This window comes from Hemicordylus capensis, chromosome 8, assembly GCF_027244095.1.
Source record: "Hemicordylus capensis ecotype Gifberg chromosome 8, rHemCap1.1.pri, whole genome shotgun sequence".
Lineage (NCBI taxonomy): Eukaryota > Metazoa > Chordata > Lepidosauria > Squamata > Cordylidae > Hemicordylus > Hemicordylus capensis.
The window spans coordinates 990,349-1,008,119 of record NC_069664.1 but is presented as its reverse complement, the minus strand read 5'-3'; the positions used below and the strand labels follow the sequence as shown (position 1 = coordinate 1,008,119).

General features: G+C 55.0%; 1 protein-coding gene across 1 annotated transcript; it reads left to right on the top strand.

Moving 5' to 3' along the window:
• The first annotated feature begins 3,035 nt into the window (after window positions 1–3,035).
• Window positions 3,036–17,709, top strand: VAMP5 (vesicle associated membrane protein 5). The gene is made up of 4 exons (XM_053269775.1): window positions 3,036–3,181; window positions 3,298–3,415; window positions 14,699–14,836; window positions 15,949–17,709. The coding sequence occupies exons 1-4, from the start codon at window positions 3,036–3,038 to the stop codon at window positions 16,138–16,140; spliced, it is 594 nt and encodes a 197-aa protein (XP_053125750.1). The 3' UTR covers window positions 16,141–17,709.
• The last annotated feature ends 62 nt before the right edge of the window (window positions 17,710–17,771 follow it).

Here is a 17,771-nt window from a genome sequence, read left to right as displayed (position 1 = left end):
CTCTCCACTCCATGCATAATTTTATACACCTCGATCATGTCTCCCCTTAGTCGCCTCTTTTCCAAAGTAAAGAGCCCCAGATGCTGTCACCTAGCCTCATAAGGAAGGTTCTCCAGGCCCCTGATAATCTTGGATGCCCTCTTCTGCACCTTTTCCAGTTCTACAATATCCTTCTTAAGATACAGTGACCAAAGCTGTACGCAGTACTCCAGATGTGGCCGCACTATAGATTTGTATAAGGGCATTATAATATTAGCATTTTTATTTTCAACCCCCCTCCTAATGATTCCTAGCATGGAATTAGCCTTTTTGACAGCTGCCACACACTGGGTTGACACTTGCAATGAGCTGTCCACCATGACCCCAAGATCTCTCTCCTGGTCAGTCACCAACACAAGACTCCAACTGTCCTCCCTTGACCTTCACCATGAAGCACAGGTGCAGCAAGATGTGAGCCTTGCTCTGGCGATTTGTTAATTTTTAGTTTTTCAAGGCAGTTTAGAAAATCTTCCCTTGTCACCTCAAATTAGCCCAGTTCCTCAGCCGCTAAACCTGGAAAGCTAAATTCGGGAGAGGGTATATGGTCAGTATCCTCCGCCGTGAAAAGAGATGCAAAGAACTCATTCAGTTTCTCTGCAATCTCCTTATCCTCCTCAATAATCCCTTTCACACCCTCATCACCTAAAGGTCCAACCGCCTCCCTGGCTTTTGAGGAGCAAGTGCACTAACTTGAGGACTGTCTAACCAATTTGTACCAAATTAGGTACAGTTGTAGTGAGTGACACACAGGGACACCTCAGTGGTGTAGTTTGTGCTGATGTCATCCACCCTGATTCAAGATGGCAGAACCATCAACTTTTGAGGCGCAAGTGAATTAACTTGTGAACCGCTTAACTTTGAATCAAATTTGCTACAGCTGTAGGGGCACACAGGGACACCTCAATGGTGTAGTTTTAATGATGTCATCCACCCCAGTCCAAGATGGTGGATGCATGAACATTTGAGGCGCAAGAGATCTAACTTGTGGACCTCGATTTGAACCAGATTTAGTCCGGTTGGAGAGACAGTGAAAGGAAAGTAGGCTGATTAATTCTTACTAGAACAACTTGTTATTTTAGTGGGAAAGTGTGCTTGGCCAGGGGCTTTCCAAGATAGAAATGGAGCAGAAATGTTGAAACCGCTTTGCAATCAGGCTGAAAGGACGTGACTGCCCTCTGCTGGCCAGAAGGCAAACGTGGCTCTCACACTGAAAGCCCTTCCCAGAAAGGGGCTGCACCAGCTGGGCACAGCACAGGCAGGCGGGGAGGGGGACTGTTCAGAGTATTCCGCTTTGACCAAAGTTTCACACAGGCCCAATGAACAGCTGAGGTTGGTGGAAGCTGCTGCTGGCTCCCAGGCCTGACAATGAAGGACACGCTGCTTCGCCCAGGGCTTTATTTAGAGTGTCTTGTGGGAATGTTTACAACGGCCCTCTAAGCAGGTCAGTGTTAGCACCCTATTGCAGCTGAGGCTGAGAGGGAGCAGCTTGCATAAGGCCCTCCGGCAAGCGCTCTCCGAGGCAAGTTTCCAACCACGGCAGGCAGCAGGCTGGCTTGGAGCTCAGGGCCTTGGCCACTGCAGGACACAACTCCCTCCAGCAGCAGATCTCTCCTGGCCTGCTGTGCCTCTGGGCTCAGACACACCCAAGGGCCCCTCTGCTTGCTGCTCTCTTCTGGGCAGGGACGGGGCCCACCTCTTCTGCATGCCTGGTCCTCGCTGAGCCACAAGCCAGCTCCCAGGGGGTTGCTGTGGGAAACTCAGCCACCATGGCGTCTGGAAGAGAAGGGCTTTCTCAGATGGGGAGGGCTGCCCCTCAACAGGCAAGTGCATGCAAAAAACCTTTTGCTGCTGCAGCTGCTGCAAGACCAGGAGGAAGGGGAGAGGGGGAGGGGGGAGGAGGAGGAGGAGGAGGAGAAGGAGAAGGAGAAAGCCCTCCTTGGAGGAGCCTCAGCCCCAGGTGCATGTGCGGTGTTGGCGCACCTGAAAGTAGGAGCCCCACCCCAAACACACACACAGGCCAGTCCTCTACTGATCTGTTTGAGGCAAACACGTACACATGATTTTACATTGCAAGATGGGTGGCCATGGCCAATGTGATTTGGGACATTTATTTCCTTGCTTGCTTGCTTGCTTGCTTGGGATGGTTGACATTACATGTCATGGAGTGATTGTGAGGCTCAGTTGACACCGCAACGATATGTTTTCTGACGTAGCTGTATTTATGTGAGCTTGTGTGTGTAGGTGAGTGTCATGGAGGTTGCTTAAAGCTCATTAAAGGTGATATTAACAGTAATGGAACATATTGGGATACTGTAATTGCCAATTCCAAGTGAGAGGTTGGTCTTGAGGGCTCTCCAGTCTCTGTTTTAAAATCGAGGGGTAGATTTATCGATATGCCTTCCAAGTCAATTATTTCAGTGTGTGTGTGTGTGCAGTTTGCATGGCTGTTGTATGTTCTGTCTTCTGCTATATAACACATTGAATCCAAAGAGAATCAGCATTCAGATCTAGATCATCAGCCCACCCAAATCCTGAGGGTCTTCATGGACTCTGGGAGGACAAAAGCACCTGGAACTGATGCACCTGTGAGCTTCTGTACTCAGCCAGGCCACTTAGTACCTTAGAGGTAGAAATCTCCGCCTGGAAATTAACTGGTAGACAGCAGAGTACTGAATTCCACAGCCCAGATGCTTGCAGGACGAGGACCGCAGGAAGCATCAACGCCGCATCTTCCAGCGCAGAGCCAGCCCTTGGTCCAGCGAGGCCAGGCTTGCCTGCAATGAGTGCTCGAAGCCATCCAGGGCTCCAGCAGGGACCTTCCGTCTTGGACGCCACGAGTCGTGTTCTTCTTCTCCCGGGACAAAACTGGCCCTTTGCAGGCAGCCAGCCGGAGGCTCATCAGGCTGCTAAGCCGTACCGGCCACTCCTCCGGGCCAGGGGGGCTCTTGGGCCAAGACAGGCCCAGCAAGGTGACTCGTCAGGTCCAGCCCGCTAATATGCAAACCTCCTGGTCTCGGGCTGCTGGCCGGGTCGTGGAGCGGCAGGCGCTAGTCTCCCCCGCAGACCCCCTGCGGCAGCAGCACCCCGGCCGGAGGAGGGCGCGCTTCGGCGGTTGCCCGCCCGTCGAGGCGCCTGTTCCCTCGTGGGGGCGGAAAGCGAAAGCGCTGCGCCGCCTGCCGAGCCCCGCCGTCGGTCCAGGACTAGGACAGGCGCCGCCCCCTCACCCTGGGAACCGCCGAGCCCGGGGTGGTCCCGCAGAAGAGGGCGGCAGGCAGGCAGGCAGAAGCCGCTCGCAGCCCAGAGCCCCACGCCTGCCGCCGCCGCCGCCGGCGCTTCCCCACCGACGGAGAGTCGGCGACCAGCGGCAGCAGCCATGGTAAGGCGCGGGGCGGGGCGCGAGAAGGGGGCTGGCTGGCTGGCTGGCGTCGCCTTGGCTTGGCCGCCGCGAAGTGGCCTCGCCGGCACAGCTGCAGGCGCGGCGTCGAAGGGCTGGACTGCCCCCAGCTCAGCCCCAGCCGGGCGCCGGGCGGCCGCCTCTCCCGGCCCGGGTCGGGTCTCGAGTCTCGGGCTTGCTTCCCCCGGCAGGGGCCGGCGCCCAGGCTTGACTGGCTGGAATCCGGAGTCCGTCGCCGGATGCGCCGCGGTGGCCGGCCAGGCGCGCGCCCCGCTGCCTCTGCCGAGTGGGGACTCGCTCGGCTTGCCCGGCCCGACGACGACCCGCCTGCCCGCTGGTCGGCTTCGGTGCGCTTCCTCGGCGCCCAGCGGGCTCGGAGCCCCGCCACCAGCCAGCCTGCCTGCCAGGGCCGGCGTCCTCCCTCGCGGAGGCTCTCGCGACCCAGGAGGCAGATGCCGCTGGCCCGGCCGCCCGTGCTGCCTCCGGGCCGGTGGTGCTTGCTTGGGAGCGGGGCCCGGCGGCGGCGGCGGCAGTGGCGAGTTCGGCGCTCCTCTTGCCGCTGGGCTTGGGGCTTCCTTTGGCCGGGCGCCACCTCTGCTCCAGAGCCCGGAGGCGGGGAGGCGCGCAGCAGCGGGCAGATGCTGAGCGGCGCTGTTGAAATGGTCCTGCAGCTGCTGCCTCTTTGCACCAGACCAGAGACCGGTGTTAGCATGAGGAGTTCAGGGGCTGCTTGTGTCCTCAAGAACCCACGTGTGAGAAATACTGCGGGGGGGGGATGAGAGGGGGGGCTCCAAAAGCCTCGAGGTCCAGGCTCCAAAACAGACCGAGGTGCAGCCGCCCACTCGCTCGCCCCCCTCCCTTTCTGGACGGCCCCTGAGACTGGTCTGCCATTGTGCGGGGGGGGGGGAGCTCACGGTTTGTGGGTGGCAGAACAGACCCTCAGCAAGTGGGGGATGAGCAGCGCCCAGAGAAAGGGCGGGCCGGCAAATGGCAAGAGTGGGGAGAGGAAGGGGGCTGGCGGGGGAGGCAGTCCACCCGGCACCAGTCTGGAGTTGCTGGAGGGGCAAACATGGGAGGGGGGGGCTGTGGCCTTCAAGGCCTGCTTGTGGCTTCCTGGAGGCCTGCGGCCGACCACTGAGGCAAGAGAGAGGTTGGTCTTCTTGAGGGCTCTCCAGTCTCTGCTTTTAAATCAAGGGGGAGACTTATAAACGGCTCTTCATCCTCAGGATGATATGCAAAAGCCCTAGAAACGACAACGTTAATTCATCAGCTATACAGAGGACAGCTGCATAAAACAGCAGCGGGCAAGAACCGCCAGGCAGCACTTCAAACCAGTGTGCTGCAGCGAAACACCTGGGTGGATGATCTTCAAAACACACCAAGAGATGAGCTTCATCCAGCAGAAGGCCCCACAGTTTGGGAGCGGCCACGGAGGAGAAGGCTCCTCCCCGGGCATCAGCCTGCGGAGCAGAGCCCGCTGGGTGCCTCTTGCCAGGGGACTACGGCAAGTGGTCCTGAAGAGGTTCCTGCTGCTGTGCTTAAGGAGCCTCCTGCCGGCAGAAGCCGTTTCGTTCCCCCTGACCTTGCTTGCTTTCTCCATCATGCCGATTATATAGTAAGGGGGCTCTGCATGGAAGAGGCCGCCCGCCCTGATTCGGGAGCCCTCTGTGATCCCGGCGGCTGCTTGCCTGTCCGTTGCAACCAAGGCCAGAGGCGCCATCCATCCGTCTGCCCAGCGGGATCGTGTGAACAGCCCTGGTGGGTTTTAACTCTGCCAAGTATTCTGCACACAACGCCGTACTCGGAAGCAGCTCATCCTGGCAAATTGGGGGGTGGGGGACAAGGGAGGCACAGCTGCCTCTGCTTCCGGGAGCTCCATTCGCTCCTCTCTCTCCTGTCCTGTGCTGCCTGCAGGCTGGCCATTCAGCAGGTAGAGCTGTGCAGCTAACCTGACGAATTGCCAGGATGGGAGAGAGAGGAGCAAATGGAACTCCAGGAAGCAGAGGCAGCTGTGCCTCCCTTGTCCCCCCTCTCCCCACTCGCTAGGGTGAGCCTTTCCTGTCCATAATCCCCACAACACTCCGGTCAGGTAGGCCTGCACTGTTTCCTTCATATTGAAGGACTGGGACCAGTTGGATTCCTAGGTGGGAACTGATGCTTGTGGCCACCAGACCCCATCAGCTTTGCTTGGCTTCCTGTGCAGCAAACAATGTAAATGACTTGGAGGGCAGCTGGTGCAGAATCCGCAGCACAAATGCTTGTTCTCCTGTCATGCTTAGTGAATGTTTGCAGCGTTCAGATACAATATTTAGCACCTTTGAAGGAAGGATGTGGTTTGAGTTGCCTTTGCTACAGAGACATCCGTATCTAGTTAGCTGCCCTGTCTCTTAGTAACTCCTGCCAATGTATACAAACTGGACTGATTTGTCGAATTCATTCCATAATGAGCGTTTCAGCCTCTTGGCCCTTGAACGGCCCTCTGTCCAGTGTTTGATTCTCTGCTGTTCCGTCTACACATCCATCAATTAGTCTAATATAAACAATAGGGATTGGGTCTGGCAGCAGCTGGGTCCCGTCTGCCCACAGGAAGCTCGACACTCGGAAGACTGGATGCTTCCCAGCATGTTAGGACAGATTCTCCTGGTGGCTGTTCCTCTCCTGCTGGCAAGGAGCCTGAGCTTGGAAAGCAACCTTGGTGTGTCCTCCTGAGGCCAGTGAGCAGAGTTTGGAACAAGGTTGTGGCTGCCCCTGTGGGGGCCTCCTTGGAGAGGAAGCATTTAGCACAGATCTTGCTCTGCAAGGACCCACATTTTAGTTCCTTGCATGAAGTATTTATGGACCCCACTCTTCAGCCTACGGCTCAGAGAGGGGCTAACAATGGTTAAAAAGACAATAAAGTAGTATGGAAACCACGTATGCAGAGGAGCATAAAATGACATTTAAAACCAGCAGGCTGGCACTGGGAGTCAAAAATGCAACCTAAAAGCAGGAAATCTATATGGCAGGGACTCAAGGCTCACCAATAAAAGGGGCTTTACTTGGCACCAAAGAGAAAGGCAGGATTAGTGCCAGACAAGCCTCACTGGGGAGAACAGTCCAAAGACTGTGTGTGTGTCAGAAACAGCCTCCCTGCCTGGAGTCTGCTCACCTCACCTCTGAAGGCCAAAGGACCCCCCAAGAAAAAGCCCCAAAGGGAAACCTCTAGGCAGGCTCCTCTGGGAGATGGTGGAGCTTCAGGTTCTTACTTGCTTATGAAGTGGATGCAATGTCTCTTCTGCCACATCCTCAAAGTGACTGGCAACATGAAGACCACAAAAAAGTCAGTGGGTAAAAACAATCAAATGAGTTCAAACATAGCTGTAATAAAATAACATGAAAACTGCATAAACAAAATTAAAAATGCTAGTCAGTAGGAACATAGGAAGCTGCTGTATACTGAGTCAGACCATCTTGCTCAGTATTGTCTACACCGACTGGCAGCAGCTTCTCCAAGGTTGCAGGCAGGAGTCTCTCTCAGCCCTCTCTTGGAGATGCTGCCAGGGAGATGGAACTTGGAACCTGCTGCTCTTCCCCAAGTGGCTTCACCCCCTGAGGGGAATATCTTACAATGCTCACATGTGGTCTCTCATTCAGTTGCAACCAGGGTGGACCCTGCTTAGCTAGGGGGAAGTCATGCTTGCTACCACCAGACCAGCTCCCCTAGTAAACAGATCCTAGTCTCTCTCTCTCTCTCTTTCTTTTTTAAAGCCTTTACTAATCTGCTGCTCAGTTTGGCTTCTGAATTGTTCCTACTGTTCTGGAGAGGCCCCCTACCTTCCAGAACAGTTCTCCCCCACATCAGTAAAGACAAAAGCCCCTCCCAGGCCAGAGACAGCTTGGGACCCTGGCATCTAAGCCCACATCATGAACCTGCTCAGGTCCCGAGAGACGCTCCTTTGAGGGCTTCCCTGGGTGCCCCCACTTTTGGAGGGGAGGAAGGCACCACTCCAGGGCAGGGACCTCTAGGCAGAGGCGACCCATCTAGAAAGACTCTCCCCCAGAGGCAGCGGGGCCTGTTGCGGCGTCTGCTCTGCCGTCCTGTAGTGCCAGGGAAATGCCTGGTACTGGCACCGTTGGCTAAAAGCCAGCCGATAATGGTTCAAGCCCTTGTCCGTGTCTCCTGCGGATCTCCAAGAACTCTGCTCTGCGCGCTTGCCTTGGCTGCGGAGGGGAAGGGCCGGCTGTGCGTCTGTTAACCAGCCCGCTGCAGTCAACCACCCCCACCGCCCCCCCCTCTGCCTCGCTGCTCTGAGGCCCTGAGCGGGGACTTGCTGCTGCTCCGCTTCTGTCCTCCTTAGGGTTAGGGTTTGCCGCAGCCACAACTGCGCACCTGCAGCAGGGGAAGGCGGGCGCAGGGCTGCAGGGGGTGCATTTCCACACAGCCTCCCGGGGTGGGCCAACTTGGCCCTGCAGCTGGGAGTTGTCGTCCTCCAGAAATAGCTGCAGGGCCAAGTTGGCCGCCCCGCCAAGCAGATGGCCGGTTAGGGTTAGTTGGGAGAGGAAGTCCTCTGCGGAGTCAGAGCCCGGGCGGGCAGCAGCGCTCCTCCGGGTTGCAGCCAGGGGCCTTTGCCCCGCCGGAACAGAGGTGCTTCCAGGGATGGACTGGGAAGGGACCGGGAAGAGCTCCTCCTGGGCTTTGCTGCTGCTGAGGTCCCGCCTGGAGCTGGAACAAGCAGGGCTTGTGAGGAATGCGGGGAGCTTCTGGTTTCAGTCAGGGCGGCTTCCCAGGGTCACTTTTCTCTTTCATCGCCTAAAGTTGCTAACGGAGCAAAGAGGCACCTGTTCAAAGTGGAGCTTTTCTTTACTGAGCAGGGGGAGAGCAACCGGCCCTCTCCAACCCCAGCACAGCATCCCTCCAGGGGCTGTGGCTGGTCTCTCTCTTTCTTTTGTAGACTGTGAGCCCTTTGGGGACAGGGAGCCATCTTATTTTTTAATTATTTATATCTATGTAAACCAGTCACCTTAAGTGGCGCAGCGGGGAAATGCTTGACTAACAAGCAGAAGGTTGCCGGTTCGAATCCCCGCTGGTCCTATATCGGGCAGCAGCGATCTAGGAAGATGCTGGAAGGCATCATCTCATACTGCGCGGGAGGAAGCAATGGCCAACCCCTCCTGTGTTCTACCAGAGACAACCACAGGACTCTGTGGGTGCCAGGAGTCGAAATCGACTTGACGACACACTTTATGTAAACTGCTTTGGGAACTTTGTTGAAAAGCAGTATATAAATATTTGTCGTAAATATTTGTCAAATCTGAAATGAAGCACTAAGCAGAGTAACACATTCTTGGGCATAGTGTCCAGAAGGCTTCTTCTTATGTTCACATCTCTAAATGGCCATGGCCAACTTTAGGCCAGTTGCCAGAAGCTTGCCTAAGCTTGCCGGGGTGGGGGAGGACCTTGAAAGGCAGGTAAGATCCATCGGGGAGTTCTCCGTGCAACTAGCCCCACTGAAATAAGTGAGAGCAAACTGTGCATGAGCAGAGCGGAGGAGAGCCAGTAGTGTGGTAGCAGGCATGAATGGTCCTCTTTGCTAAGCAGAGTTCACCTTGGTCTACATTTGGATGCGACTGCATGTGAACACTGCTTGCTGAAAAATGTTGCTTAGGGGAGGGGGCCAGAGCTCAGGGGTCGAGTTTCTGCTCTGCGTGCAGAAGGTCCCCGGTTCACTCTCTGGTGGCATCTCCAGGTAGGGCTGGGAGAGTCTCCTGTCTGAAACCTTGAAGAAGCTGCTGCCAGTCTGTGTAGACAATACTGCACTGGATAGACCAAGGGTCTGACTCTGTATATGGCAGCTTCCGATGTTCCTGATCCTAACAACTGCCAACATGGTGGATAATGCCTTAGCCCTAGTTAGAAAAGGAAAACAATAATGTTATTCATCATGTTTAATATATTTTGCTTATTTATGTGTATCACATTTATTTATCGTATTTCTGGACCACCTGACATATGTATATCTATGCAATGTATATAAATACAATTTGTTGAGTGGTTTGTGTGTAATGGGCAGAAGTATCGAGTAATAGTAGTTGTGTGTTTGGAGTTGAATGAGATTATAATATCATTTGAGGATTTAGAATCCATAGATCAGTGGTAGATTATAACTGATTTATAGTTCTAGATTGAAAATATATTTATTTATTTATTTATTTATTTATTTATTTGTGCCTCATTTGGTTAATTGGAAGAAGGGATTTTCCAGTGATGAGTCCTGTGAACAAACAAGGTGGCCTTGTTCTGAGTCAGACTATTAGTCCTCCATCTGGGTCAGTATTGTCTGCACTGCTTGGCAGCATCTTTCTAGATCTCCCCCCCACACACACACAGAGGGGTCTTTCCCAGCCTGACCAGGAAATGCTGCCAGGAACAGAACCTGCGGCTTTGTCATGGTGCTATTAATTCCTCCCCCAGTGCTGTGTAATGGACTGTGGCCAAACTCTTGACCACTTCTGGCGGACGGAGTTATAGCAAGAACAGGTGCCTCCCGAGAGGGGATGGGCTTCTTGAAGCTGCTGGAAGCAGTAATCTGAGAGCGGAGGAGGGATGCCAAGACAGGCCAGGCGAGGGAAAGGGCAGACCCGCTGCCAGCTTGGAGAAGGGGCCAGGCCAGCCTCCTGGGCATCTCTCGGTGTGAACGTCGTTTTCTGAAGCCAACCTGAACCCGCTCGCTAGTTCAGGGCTGCTCCAAGTGTTACTGGCCCCGAGAGACGTAGCTGCCAATCCCAGAAGTGCTCTCCATGACAGCAGCCCCCCCCCCCCCCCGGCATGGCCATGCCCACCCCAACAGCCAGAGAAGTGCCAGTGCTCCATCCCTGCGCGCGCCTCCTCCGCAACACCCCTGCTGGCCCCTTGTAGCCTTGCCAAAAGCACTTCCTTGTGGTGGCACTTTCCCCAGAAGTGACCGAGCTTTACCCAAATGGTGGCCAGAATCCGGCCTCAGAGCCTGCTGGGGGCTCCCTGCTTAAGCCAGCTTCATGCTGCTGGCAGGCTAACCTCTGAGTCTGAGCCCAGTCCCAACCAGCACGACTCGGCTGCCAGAGTCCTGGATTTTAATGTGAGTTTTTAAAAGCTCCTACTCCGCCACAGACTCCTTTGATGACCTTGGTCAAGTCACTTTCTGCTCCTGAGAATGTTGATCATTGAAAGCCAAAGGCAGTTCTGCCCTTGACTTCATTCAATAGGAGGTGGGCACGTTTTACCTAAATGGGTACAAAATGACTGCCTCTTAGGTTCTGATGGAGAAGCTGGCCTTGGCCTGATCCACACATTTTCCTTCAGCCCTGTGGGAGCAGCGCTTCTTCCCATGTCACTCTGGTAACCTCAGTTACGTCAGAGCCATGCAAATGGGATGAGGAATGTGGCTCCTTCCCATGCAAATCTTGTCTGTCAGGCAATTGAGTCCACTGGGGCTTTGCAGAAAGACAAAAAGTAGGACAACATCTTACAGGACGAAAGGCTTCGTTACGGCACATAAGCCAGCTGGGGGATGGGCTATTGATGCTCAGTGGTGGAGCATTGCCTTTGCAGCCAAAGGTCTCGGTTCAGTCCCTGGCGGCATCTCCAAGCGGGGCTGGGAAAGAGGTTCTTCCCCCGCTCTGAAACCTTGGAGAAGCCGCTGCCAGTCTGTGTAGACAACACTGAACTGGATGGACCAGGGGTCTGACTCGGTAGAAGGCAGTTTCCTGGGCCCCCAATCCTAACTGCCACCCACATTGTCAGCAGCATGAGGCCAGGTGCAGGATGAATGGGGCTGAGACCCAGGGGCCGCGGCAGGGGAGAAACCCCTTTACGAAGCTGCTGCTCAGTTTGACTTTGGAATGGTCCCCCTCCCCCCCACCCACATGGTTCCTGATGCCTGAAGCTTGAATGCCTTGCCTGGGTGAGTGAGAGATATTGCAGAGCGGATCTCACAAGGGGCAGCTCTGACCACATCCCATGCAAGAGGCATTCAGGCCAGTCATGCAGCCTCAAGTGATCAAGTCACGAGGAATCCGGCCTATGTGTGATCTGGCTCTTAACCATCCGGCAGGATAGAAAATATTATTCCAGTCCAGCTGGCAACGTAAGTTTGTACCTTGGATCAGGGGCATAGTTACAACCGGATGAGGCGGCTGTGGCCAGGCTGGTGCAGATAGCCCTGGTTCCCCGTGGAGAATCCCAGCTGGGTCTCCCCCACTTGTGCCTCCCTGAAGACAAAGAAGATGGCGGGGGCAGTCCCATCTCTGGTTTTTGCTCTAGGGCCGGCCAAGTTCTCTCCTCCCCCCGCCCCCCCCCCCCCGCTCTCCTGGACTTCTGTGCTCTGCTTTTCCATGGCTGAGATCAGACTAGCAGTTCTCCTGCTGAGAGATTAGGCGGCTCCCCCGGCTGGCCAGGCGGCTTCTGGGTCTGACTCCTTGGAAACAAAGCCTTCCCGGGGGAGCTTCTTGGAAGGTGCAAAAGGGCTTTGCCTCGGCAGCCAGCCAGTGAGAGAGAGACCCCAATGCCAGCTGCAACGGGTGCAGCCAGAAGAGTGCTCTGGCCCCTCTGGTGAGGTGGCGGGTGGGAAGCCCCCCAGCGCCAGTTGGCACTGCTTCGTTCCCAGCACCGGTGCCCAGTCTGAGGAGCGCAACGGCTAGCACTAATGAGATCTCTGGCCATTGTCTCTGTGAGGCGAGGACCACCGAGTGCCCGGAGGGAGAGGGGAAAGGGGCCGAGATTCCCAGAGGGTGTGTGCACCTGACCGTGAGCCCACAGCTCCATTGCCTGAGCACAGCCTCTGGTCCCAGGGGCAGAATCTGGGCTCAGCTGACGGGAGGCTCCGGCAAGCTGGTGCTGCAGCCCACGTGGGGTCCCGGCCCAAGCCAGAGAGCACTGGTGGTGCCAGCACCTGGCCGCTGAAAGCCCCGGCTCCAGGACGGGTGCTCGGGCATCTTCTGCATCCCTCCCTCCCCCGTTTTAGACTTCTAGACTTCCTTCGTGTGCAAAGGGCCACCTAAGTCACCGGGGAGCAGCCCTTTGGGGAACTGGCGGGGATGTTCTCCATGCATGCTGGGACTCCCTCCCGCCTCCCGAGTCCTGGCAATCTCCCTCTCCCCCGCTTGAGCCCCTCCAGCAGGGACGTCCCCCCTCCTGCTCGCTCTGGGGAGTTTGCCCCAGGGCTGCTGGGCCCGCCTGGCCTTGCTCCTTGAGGTGGCCCAGAGCTGGGCACTCCTTGCCGCACTGGGCTGGCCTTTCTGAGCAAGCTCAGTGGTGGCCCCCAATTCCACAGCAGGAAGCAGCCACTTCAGCCGACCAGCTGGCACGTTTCCTTCTCAGAAGGGAAATGATTCCTGTGGGAAATTCCTTCCAACAGGCCAGGGAGAGACACCCCCCCCCAAAGCATTGCCAAGGCCAGGCAAGCTCCTGCTACGACTGGGGCTCATAACTCTGGGTCCCCTGATGGACTATAGTTCCCATCACCCTAGCCACAATAACCGTTGCGGCGGGGGATGATGGGAGTTGTAGTCTAAAACCACCTGCAGACCCAGGGTTGGGCACCTCTGTGCCTCAGTGTCTGTAGAGATGGGCTGTCACAGATCCGCTTGTCTGCTGAGGAGTCCCCGAGCACTTGCCACAAGAAACTCCAGAGCTTTGGGGGCCGGGCCTGTGTTGCCTGCTGCCAGAAAGACTCTTCAGGGCATGGGAGAGCCCGGCGGTGGGGGCTGCTGCTGCTGCTGCTGCAGCGTCTGTGAGCTGAGCTGGCATCTTAACCACCAGCCAGCCCCAGGTCTGTCTGCAGCTGCTCCAGCCCTCCTCTTCCCCAGGAAGGAAATGCCTGCGACTGCACTGAGGACAGAGGAGGCCTCTACATGCCCCTCTCATATAGCACCCGCACGGTGGATGCTAATTGAGGCCATTTGCTCTGAGAGTCAGTCTTGTACATGTATTGAAATGACAAATGGGAATAACAAACCTTTCAGTCCTTTCTTGGGGGGAGGGTCCAGAAGGTGGTGCTGGGGGACTATTGCTCAGCTCCGTGGCCATTGGCCTGTGGGGTCCTGCAGGGTTCGGTCTTGTCCCCCATGCTGTTCAACATCTACACGAAACCGCTGGGAGAAGCCATCCGGGGACTTGGACTGAGTTGTCAACAATATGCCGGTGACACTCAGCTCTCTCTCTCTCCTTGTCACCTGATGCTAGGGAGGCAGTGGATGTCCTGAATCGGGGGCTGGAGGCCGTGATGGGTTGGATGCGGGCTAATAAACTGAAATTGAATTTGGACAAGACAGAGGTGCTGTTGGTCAGTAGGAGAGCCAATCGGGATGAGGAGATTCAACCGGTTCTGGATGGGGTTTCACTCCCCTTGAAAGAGCAAGTACGCAGCTTGGGGGTATTACTGAACCCGGCTCTGCTTTGGAAGCTCAGGTGGAGGTGGTGGCCAGGGGGGCCTTTGCACGGCTTTGGCTAGTCGGCCAGCTGTGTCCCTTTCTTGAGAAGACAGATCTGGCCACAGTTACCCATGCCTTAGTAATGTCACGGCTGGATTACTGTAATGTGCTCTACGTGGGGCTGCCCTTGAAGTGGAAACTGCAGCTAGAGCAAAATGCAGCAGCTAAGATTTTACCCGGAGCTGCCCATTGGGATCACATCAACACCCATTTTGGAAGAGCTGCACTGGCTGCCAGTTTGTTTCCAGGTCCAATTCAGGTGCTGGTTTTGACCTTTAAAGCCCTTAATGGTTTGGGGCTGGAATACCTGAGGGACCGCCTGCTCCCAAGGGTTGATGCCTGCTCATCAAGGTCATGGGGGGTGGGGGCTGCTCCATGTGCCAACAATGAGGGAGGCTCGCCTGTCATGTATGTGGGACGGGGCCTTCTCAGTCATGGCCCCCAGGCTCTGGAAGGCTCTCTCGGTGGGCCTCCACTCCCCAGTCTCCATCAGTTTTTAGAAAGCAAGTGAAATTTTGGCTTTTTACCCAGGCTTTTGAATGAGTGTTTTGTTTGCTGCTGCTTTGTATCTTATGGTTATACAAGTTTTTAAAAACTTTTAATTAGATTTGTATTTTTATATTCCATGTTAATTCTTATTGTGTAGTTTTTATGGTTTTATATTGTTTTGAATGTTTTGTAAACCTCCTTGAGATTACTTTAATGAAAGGTGGTATACAAATGTAACAACCAATCGATCGATGGAGTTCCGCCTGCACGTGGCCCGAGGGTCCACGATCCAGCTGTTCTGACTGGCCCTCTCATTCTCTCTCCCTCCAGGGAGAACATCAGTTGAAGGCATTGCAGGAGGAGGCGGACGGGGTGAAGGACATCATGCTGGAGAACTACAACAAGGTGCTGGACCGTGAAGGCAAGCTGACCGAGTTGGATCAAAGGGCAGACGATCTCCGTAACCAGGTACCATGGGGTGAAGAAGGGGGCACCATTGCTGGTGCACAGACGCCTCCCAGAACTGCCCTCTGGCTGGTGGGGCTTTTTAATCCCACAAGGCGGGAGGCTAATCATTAGCTAGTGGTTGCCTTTCCACCCAGAGCCTTGAGAAGCAGGGAGGCTGCCCCACAAGAGCTCCCTTCTGCAGTCCCAAAATGTCGCAGTCCAATGGCCCTGCTCCGGTGGTTGCCATCAAAATTAACCAGAAACACCCCCCCCCACCGGCTGATTCATTGGCCCCAGGCAGGCCCCACACCCTGCTAGGGCTCTCTAAGGACCCACAGATCAGTCAGGGCTTCTTTCCTCTTTTTTGCAGAGGGTCCCTGGGGATTGCTTTTGTCGGGGAGAGGGAGGCCTCTTGCTAATTAATTAATGGTGAAATCTTGTGTGTGAAAGCGTGTGAAACCTTGACTTTTTACCCAGGCCTTTATATGACTGTTCCTATTGCTGCTGCTTTGTATCTTTTATGGTTATATTGTGCTTGTTTTTTAATCTTTTAATCAGATCTGTATTTTTATATACTAGCAGATAATTGAATTGTGTAGCGTTTTTAGTCTTGTTTTAACTTTTGTGTGAACCGCCTTGAGATTGTTTTAATGAAAGGCAGTATAGAAATCTAACAATTGATTATTTATTATTATTATTATTATTATTATTATTATTATCTTGCATAATGTAGTTTATTGTGCTAATCATGAGGATGGTAAAAACAAGTGTTGAATGCCGGCTTTCTCAGTCTGGAAAAGCAGCATTTTCAAGCCTGCCTTCACCACCTTTGTGGTCAGAGGTCTCTTCCTTTTCTTGTGTGAAATGAAACCTGTAATGCTCCAGGTGCCCTGGCCAGACACCAAATGCAGCTGCAGAATGAGGCCTGCCCCAAGGCTCAGCTTTCCCCAGGTGGGCCAGGCCCCCTTCTGTGGGCCCCAGTGGAGGATCGGGGAGCACCTGAGGGGCTGCTTTAACCTGGCCAAAGTGAAGCACGTGTGGACTTGAGCAGGAGGCCCCGGTGAGAAGGGGACATTTGGGATGAGAAATACCTCTCAGAAAGAAAGACGGTGTCCTCCTCTGTTTCACCCTAGAGTTCTGCCTTCAGCAAGACAACGCAGACCTTGGCCTGGAAGAAGCGCTGGGAGAATATGAAATGGAAGATCATCCTGGGAGTTGGAGTTGCTGTCATCATGGTCGTCCTCTTGGCAATCATTCTCTACTTCGCCATCCCCCGACCGGGGAGCCAGGATGCCCCGGCCCAAGGGGCTGATGGTGGAAACTAGCCCAGAGGCCGCCTCCCTGCCCCTTGCCTCAGTGCATCAATCATCATCGCGGATGCTGCTGCTGCTGCTGCTGCTGCTACTGGGGACCAGAGCAGGACCCCCTACAGCAAGACTGTGGAGCAGAGCAGCGCTGCCACGACTCTTCCGTGGACAGGCTCAGAGGATGGGCCTCCGGAAAAGCCACGTCGGTGCTCAGCCCTCGATGGCAAGATGCGGCACATATGCAGTCCTCGGTCACGTCATGAACCTGTGAATCAGGGGCCTGAACACTCCTCGCACTCGGTCCTCTGGATCCAGGAGCCTCCACATTGCTCTGACGGCCCCATCATGATGCCGCCTGCATCCCCACCGAGGCAGCCAACCCAGGCCTGGAGGGATGTGGGTGCCAGGGCTGGGCACCCTTGCATCCTGCTAGTTTCATTCCTGGAACCTAGCACAGTGTGGCAGAGAGAGGGAAAAGGAGAGGAGGCTGATTTGGGCAGTTGAGCCAAGTGTCACCAAGGGGGCTGCTCGGAGCCCCGGGACGGGGGGGGCACACTTGTCCCCGGGCACAGGCCTCGCTCACGTCAATGGCACTTGTGCAGAACTTTCTCCAGGACTGTGAATTCAAGGGGGAGAGGTGGGTGGGGCAGGGAAAAGGTGGGATGTGGGTTTTCAGTCTCTGGCACTTCAGCCTTGAGCTGGGCCCATTGTTGTATGTCTGGCCGAGTTCTCAGTATAAGGCTGTTTCTGCACAGCTGAGAAGACGGCTGTTGCTCCTCAGCCTAAGCAAGCCACAAGCCACACGTGGGGAGAGCTGGGGGGTTTTAAGACTGGATCATGCTGCAGCACAACCCGGCAGGGTGTGCAGGTCCTGTCACTGCAGGGGGCACCATGCCTGCATGGGCCCACCACCGTGCCAGCTCTCTTCTCCTGGGGGACACGACTCCTTGCTTGAGGACTCCACCCTGCAGACTTTGCCCTGTTGCCATTTTGGGACCTCCCAGAGAGGCCCCAACTTCAGTGCAGTGCCCTTTCAGCATTCACAAAGGCCACTTGGACACACATTGGGAGTCTTTCCCCTCATTCTCCCTCGGCCAGAGTTTTCCTCTTTTTAAATACATGCTCAGCAATTCAGCCATTTTCATTACAAGATGATTACTTTTCAGGGTTTTTTTTTTGTTTTTGCACACAGAAGCTGCCTGTTTAGCTATCTTATAAGGGACAAAGGCGAAGGATTTCCCAGGAAATTCAATCCAAAGCACGCCCCATCTTACTGCAGGGCTGCTGCTGCTGCTGCTCCTGGTGCCTGACAAGCATCCGCTTTCCTGGCTATTAGTGCCAGTCAGTGACATAAATGCTACTTGATGTAACTGCCGAAAAGTGCCTTGTACTTCAGATAGCCGGGTTGGAAAGAGAAACCTCCCCCGATCTCTTGCCTCCTACTGTGTTTCAAGTGTGCCTGCTCGTTGCAGCTTGAGTTCCATGTAGCAGACAGAAGTGTGGAATGATTTCAGATTGTTCTTTCTGTACGGCTCAAGAGCCATTTTCTGTGGCAAGAACAGTAAAAGGCGAAGGGTTTCCTGACAATGTGGGTGATGGTGTGTGGGTTGCTCCATCTCCAGGGGAGGAATGACTCGGTGAGGAGGAGG